Raw genomic sequence first — 7,177 nt, forward strand, 5'->3', positions numbered from 1 at the left:
CACATTTCTCTCCCTCCCAGTCCAACCTAGTTGGACTTATGTTTAATACTTTAATTATTCCTTATACATGCTACATAAACTATACTCCCTGATGGTTACGTTTCAGGGTAGAACTATTTAATCATTATCTTTAAACATATCAATTATTTTATCACACGGTTCAGTGACTCCCCCTTGTATTACCTCTGAAGGAGACCTGCCAAAGCTCAACTCTATTGCCCATTATCCTCTCTGTCGCTAAGTGAAAATGAAGTGTCATTTGTCACTGTGACTCAGACTCAGCTGTTGTTTTATTCCTCTCTCGGTTTCTTCTCACCGTCCTCTTCCTCATCTTCCTCCCCTCAGACTCTGAAACCACAGAGGATGAAGCCACGGAGCCCCAGGTACCCATGGAAACCAAGGAAGGACCTGGCGGGCGGCACCAGGACAAGGCTGGCCGTAGAGTGCCTGCAGGTAATTCACTTAATTCATTAACTTGATTATGATCTGTGATTTAGAGGCCCATCCTTAATCAAGTCTGTAAATCAGGTTTCCAGGATTAAGACATAAGCATAATTCTTCCGGCACTAAGTAAATTAATGTGTTTGCATGGCTTTAACGTGACTGTCGGTTATGGCACTATGTGTATGTTGGCATAAGCCCTACTCGTTGGATGAAACGTATATATGATGTGACAGACTCCTTTAATCCTTCACGCCATGATGTAATGGTGTGACAATGTGACATTCTGACCTACATGCTGCCTCGGTTGGAGCCGTTGCATTCTCTGTCTGTCTGTCTGTCTGTCTGTCTGTCTGTCTGTCTGTCTGTCTGTCTGTCTGTCTGTCTGTCTGTCTGTCTGTCTGTCTGTCTGTCTGTCTGTCTGTCTGTCTGTCTGTCTGTCTGTCTGTCTGTGTCTGTCTGTCTGTCTGTCTGTCTGTCTGTCTGTCTGTCGTCTGTCTGTCTGTCTGTCTGTCTGTCTCTGCCACCCTACAGAGTTATGGTCTGGATAGAGAGCCCTGGCTTTCAGAAAACAGAGCATTTCCCCATCGTAAACATCACATCATAACCACCCCTTTACTTAGCAGCACCAACTCTTTGTGTATGGAAATATAGATGAAACAGGATTTGATAGGGAACTGATGATGATTTGTTATGGGGGTATCACAGTGCTCATCGGTGCCACCAAAGCAGATGCTTCACAACAGGGGTCACCAGCCTGTCTAAATGTAGTCCATGAATATGGATACACTCCTCTAGCAGCACACATCTATGTTCAATTCTGTCCTCCTTGCTCGGTTGTAAAGAGACTGTTTGCACTTTGGAAGGTTTTGTGTTGACAGACCGAGAGTGCAGTCGTTCCCGAAAGAGGAGAGAAGAAGTGAGAGAATGGCGCTATCAAATGAGAGTGGAGGAGGGATTCAGTGTTTGTTCTTTTCATACGAAGGAACCAACACAAAGACTTGGCTTTCACTCATTCGCCCCACCTGCAGTGAGATGTTGAATACATTACCAAGTATCAACCAGATAACAACACAAATTGCATTTCCTCGAATAACTGTCCCTTAGCTCAGCACAGAAATCATCTTCACTAATTATGTAGCTAATGCATGTCAATTATATTCCACCAGATCATTTAATTCCTTTCCCCCCAAAATAAAAGTAAAAATCTTAATTGGACAGAACCTTTTGTTAACCGATAATGCATACACATAGGATGCTTGTGGTTAGTAAGGTGTTGTGTGAGGATAATGTCTTTCATCATCATTAACTTCAGAATGAGTCATGGGAAATGGAAGACCCATTTAAAACAAATCCCGTTCCACACCTGCGTGGGAGGATTAGTAGACCACTCCCCTTCCTTCCATCCGGAGTGCCCGGAGAAGCACTGCCAGAGGGGATCCACCTCACTGCCAGAGGGGATCCACCGCAGTGCCAGAGAGGCTTTTAAGGATCTGCATGGCAAGATTTTGGAAGGCTGTGTGCTTTTATTAGTAGGCTCCATCCTCCGTCTACTACAGTTTGCTCATATTGAGCATTTTAGAGATCTGAATTTGTGTTATGTCTGTGGAGCTGAGTCTGTTTAGAATCCTCAGTGCTCGTGGGAGATGCTGCTTGCTTTATTTTCCCCCGTTTCCTAGTCTCGTCCCAATAAATGGGTTTAGTCGTTAAAGGAAGCTGCTGACTTCAAGTTGTTTCAGCTGCCGACGCATTTCTGTCTCCAACTCCAGTCGATAAAATGTCAAACACTATCTGATTGATCGAGCTCGGGGGTTGTTTCAGGGCTTGGGGTGGAACACATTTGCTTATTTCCTTCTTTCCCGCCTCTCTACTTAATCAATCATCTTTGTTGGTTTAGACATTCCTCTAGTGCTTTGTCTTAACCCTCCCTCCCTCCCTCCCTCCCTCCCTCCCTCCCTCTTTCTCTTTCTCTTTATCTCTCTCTCTCTCTCTCTCTCTCTCTCTCTCTCTGTCTCTCTCTTTCTCTCCCTCTCTCTTGCTCTCGCTCCCTCTCCCTGTCGCTCATGCTCTCTCCTTCTCTTTCCCCCACTCTCTCTCCTCTCTCGCTCTCTCTCCTTTATTCCTTAAATTCTCTCTCTCTAATCCACATTATTCTCTAAGTCTCCATCTCCAGACTGACCCCTGACCCTGTCCTCTGTCCCTGCAGGTGAAGGATGTAGGATGATGGACTCCAGCCCCCTGACCGGAGGGCCACCCTTCCTGGGGGCCATGACCCAGTGGTGGAGGGCTCATGGCTTTGGGCTCGCGGCCCCCAGGGGACCAGGACCTTACACACCCCGGCAGGCAAGCTCTCTGCGGCGGGACCGATGGGGGCCAGGGCCCTAGTCAGACACCTGGGTGTGGAGCCCTTGATCCGGGCGTCACACGCTAACCTGGCTCGCACTAACCAACCCATGCTGGGGTCAGAGGAAAGTGTGTCTGTAGGCGACTACTATGGAAGCATGTTCAGCCTCTACAGGGGAAGAACGTTTTCCATGCCTTTATAGGAACAACTTCTTCTTTTCACTGATTAGAAAAAGAGTGGCCTCCAAACCAATTTCCCAACTTTAACAGATACAACAAACACAAAATATTATATTACACATCATGATTTTCCAAGATCCATTTATTCCCAAAGATTTCCAATTTTCTATCGAATTTATAATGTATTTTAAATTTCCTTTTGTGTCCTTGCCTTTTAGCTTTTACAAATCATCATTGCTTCCGATAGTATATTATTTCAGTTTTTAAATCATACCTTCCTTTGACTTCATGCCATTACATTTTCCAGCTGTGTTCAGTTCTGTCTTGAGCTTGGTTCGAGTTTATTATGATATCAAAAGTACCACTGAAGCCTTCGGTTTCCTGGGTTTTTGCTGCATGCCATGTATATTGACCAAATTGGTTCCGTGTTCTACTAGTATTACCGTCAGATAATCCTGGATATCTTCATAGCGTTGGTGTCACACGCATGAATGGACGTGTGAATCAAAGCTGATGTTTGTCTGCATGTCTTTGCGAGCTAGTTTCATCCCAACTAAACTGACTGTGTCCAGCTAACATGAGAGGTGTGTGTGTCAACAGGATGTGTGATTGTTTTCATAGTTGATGAATAGGGTCTTTCCTGGTTATGTTGGAAGAGTTAGTATTAGATTAATTCATACAGCGCTCATATTATTTCTCTATGTGTCACTGCAACATGATAACATTGACCATTCATGGTCTGGTCTGGTCTGGGCAAGAGCCTGTGTGCTGCCATTCCAGTCACTCCCAGTAGGCCTTGGAGCTTGAATGACTTCTAACTGTTTTCTCCATTGGCCTGTACAGGGGAACATACACTTGACAGGGATCATGAATTGGAAACATACAAATATACAATATGATCTATTTGGCTCCTACATGTTTGTTAGACCCATGCATTATCTACTATAGTGTATTGAGGTTTGTGTCCATATAAGTGAAGTGTTATCTGTGCTAAAATCACTTCATTTATGGCCATTCCATGTTCTGTTTATTTGTGAAAGGTACTCTCTGTCCTGATGAGAAATCAACACTCAAATTATATTGACTATAAACAGTATTACTATTTCATAAAGCAGTAGACACACACACACACACACACACACACACACACACACACACACACACACACACACACACACACACACACACACACACACACACACACACACACACACACACACACACACACACATCCAATGGCTTTTCTTCCTCTTCCAAAAACCTGGCCTCTCCTTGTCCCTTCTCTATCGTCTAACTTTCCATTTCCCTAAAACCCCATCTTCCAGGATCCCATCTCCTTCTCTCCCCAAACCCAAACAGGCCCATCCTTCAGTCCTGCCTCACCCCAGTCCAGTCAAACTGTATCCCAACCCACAGCATCTCTCAGCTCCCATAAGAACAGTGTCATCCTACACAGTACCCAAGACCCTTCCCTAGGAGGAGCTGTGGTCAAAAACAAAAAACTCCCAGGGATGTTTCAGGAGCCTCCTCCCATACTTCCAAGCAGCGGCAGCAGTGGTGGCAAGACACCCAAACTGGCCCGCGCAGACCAAAATCTTTGACAAGATCAAGGAGTTTGAACAAAAGGTGAGTGAGGTGAGTGCGGGGGTCAGATCTGGGCGTTCTTTCGGCCGGGCGGCATCCTGCGATCTGGAGGGGGTCTCCAAAGAGGAGGGGACAAGCCAGCCGGATGCCGCGGCCTCGAGGCGCTCACGTTCGGAAAAGAGGGCCTCGTCTCTGGAGGACAAACCAAGCTACCAGCAGAGGGTCCAGAGCTTCCAGAACAAGTTCACAGAGGAGCTGGCCAGGATCAAGCTGGTGGGAGGCCCAGCCTGAAGAAGGCCTACTCCACCGAGCAGTTGCCCCAGATGGAGAGACAGTCCGTGGGCGAGCTGGAGCCTATTCCCCTCAGGTGGTCAAGCTGGAAGAGAGGCGAAGGTCCTGGAGGAGAGAGAGGACTATTAGGGAAGAGCATTGAAGAAGGGTGTTTCATCCTGAAAAATCATCCCAATCCCATGAGAAGGGGTCTGACAGATCAAAGGAATGTTCCTCAACGGGAGCAGCATGATTCAGCATCAGCGTCAGCTCAGCCGTCTGAGTCTAAAAGTGTGGGGAAAGGCTCTGTTTCCATGGAGACAGTACTGGTTAACCAGTTACCAGGACAACGATCACCCCTCATCAGAGTCACTGGAAAAGCCCAACCAGGTAGGCTGAGATGATCCATTAACATTGTGTGTGTGTTTTGTGTTGAGTCGATTGTGTGTACGCGTGTGTGTGCCTGCAATATCGTTGGTACACACTACTCTGACAGCTCAATAGTGATATATGTACACACACATTACAGATATAAATGACATAATTCCTTTCTATTCTATTTTCTGTGCCAACTTTACATAATGCATTTGACACAGGGAAGGTCTTTGGAGTTTTCCCACAGCGGTGAAGCCTTCACACACGGCCGAGGAACAACCACCTGTATCTCCAACATCCAAAGGGCCTTTGGCTGATAAAGAGCTGGAGCAGCCTCCACCCAGGATGGACCACCCGGGTCTCAACCCCTACCACACAAAGAACACCGCCTACCTACCCCAAAGGGCCTTCCTCTCCTAAAGAGCTTGAGAAACCTCTACACCACCGCCAGGCCTCAAGCCCCAAGCCCCAGGTCTCCAAGCCCCACCATGCAGGGAGGACCATCACCGACCAATGCCAAAGAGCCAGCCTCTGCATATCCCCCCAAGCCACCACGGCTGTCCCCCACCCCGATCTCCACCCCTTCCATCAGCCCTCTAACGAAGAGAAGGAAGGGAGAGCCGGGGAGGACATCTCCCTCGCTGAAGATGACCATTCCTACCATCCTGGTGGAGGACGAGCTCATGGAAATGGAAGAGGAGGAGGCCGGAGAGAAGAGAGAGAGAGAAAAGACGAGAAGAGCAGGGAAGAAGGAGGGCAGGGCTTCCAAGACTCAGAAGAAGGGAAAAGTCTCAGGAAAGTCTTGGGAAAGTCAGCCTATGTCTCCTGAGACAGGTAGGACACTGAATTGCAGGTATCCACTGGGCGACACATCAGCTAGACATTAATGTGCTACTGTCCTAAATAGATTAATATATGTACAGTATAGAAGGAAAGTAATACAGCTCCTGCCTTTCTGTTGTAGGAGACGATTCAGATGACTCTTACATGTCGGCAGATGAGGGGCCAGCTGAGAAACCAGCGTTTGAGAGGCCCCTGGGAGACACCATCGCCACCTCTGGCTCTGAGGTCCTGCTCAAATGTGTCATCACTGGCAGCCCCCCTCCCAATAGGTAGGTCATCTCCAGGTAGAGGTTAAGCAAAGCTCTGGGGTCAGCTTTTGCCTTTCCCAAACACATTTGGACCATGATGAGGTAATACAGTGATTTCTGAAAGTATTCAGACCTCTTGACTTTTTCCACATTTTGTTACACTACAGCCGTATTGGATTAAATCGTTTTCCACACAATACACACAATAACCCATAATGACAAAGCAAAAACTGGTTATCAGAAATTTGCAAATTTGTTAAGTGAAAATGAAAATATCACATTTACATTAGTGTTCAGACCCTTTACTCTGTACTTTGTTGAAGCCCCTTTGGCTGTGATTACAGCTTTGAGGTCTTCTTGGGCCCCATATGCACCCACCACTGCGACCTGTATGCTCTTGTTGGCTGGCCCTCGCTTCATATTCGTCGCCAAACCCACTGGCTCCAGGTCATCATAAGTCTTTGCCCGGTAAGCACCGCCTTATCTCAGCTCACTGTTCACCATAGCAGCACCCACCCGTGGCTGCGCTCCAGCAGGTATATTTCACTGGTCACCCCAAAGCCAACTATTTTTTGGGTCGCCTTTCCCCTTCAGTTCTCTGCTGCCAATGACTGGAACGAATTGCAAAACTCACTGAAGCTGGAGACTCATATCTCGCTCACTAACTTTAAGCACCAGCTGTCAGAGCAGCTTACAGATCATTGCACTTTATCATAACCCATCTGTATATAGCCCACCCAACTACCTCATCCCCATATTGTTATTTTTTTTTTTTGCTCCTTTGCACCCCAGTATCTCTACTTGCACATTCATCTTCTGCATCTATCACTTCAGTGTTTAATTGCTAAATTGTGGTATTTCGGCACTATGGCCTATTTATTGCCTTACCTCCC

General features: G+C 46.9%; 1 protein-coding gene across 1 annotated transcript; it reads left to right on the forward strand.

The window, feature by feature from the left end:
• Window positions 1–5,046: 5,046 nt before the first annotated feature.
• LOC135566568 (striated muscle preferentially expressed protein kinase-like) lies at window positions 5,047–6,305 on the forward strand (the record flags this gene model as incomplete). The annotated part of the gene is made up of 3 exons (XM_065014256.1): window positions 5,047–5,208; window positions 5,616–6,027; window positions 6,158–6,305. Coding segments are annotated over exons 1-3 (722 nt in total), but the record flags the coding sequence as incomplete, so codon positions are not given.
• Between the last annotated feature and the right edge of the window lie 872 nt (window positions 6,306–7,177).

Source organism: Oncorhynchus nerka, unplaced genomic scaffold (assembly GCF_034236695.1).
Source record: "Oncorhynchus nerka isolate Pitt River unplaced genomic scaffold, Oner_Uvic_2.0 unplaced_scaffold_4181, whole genome shotgun sequence".
Classification (NCBI taxonomy): Eukaryota; Metazoa; Chordata; class Actinopteri; order Salmoniformes; family Salmonidae; genus Oncorhynchus; species Oncorhynchus nerka.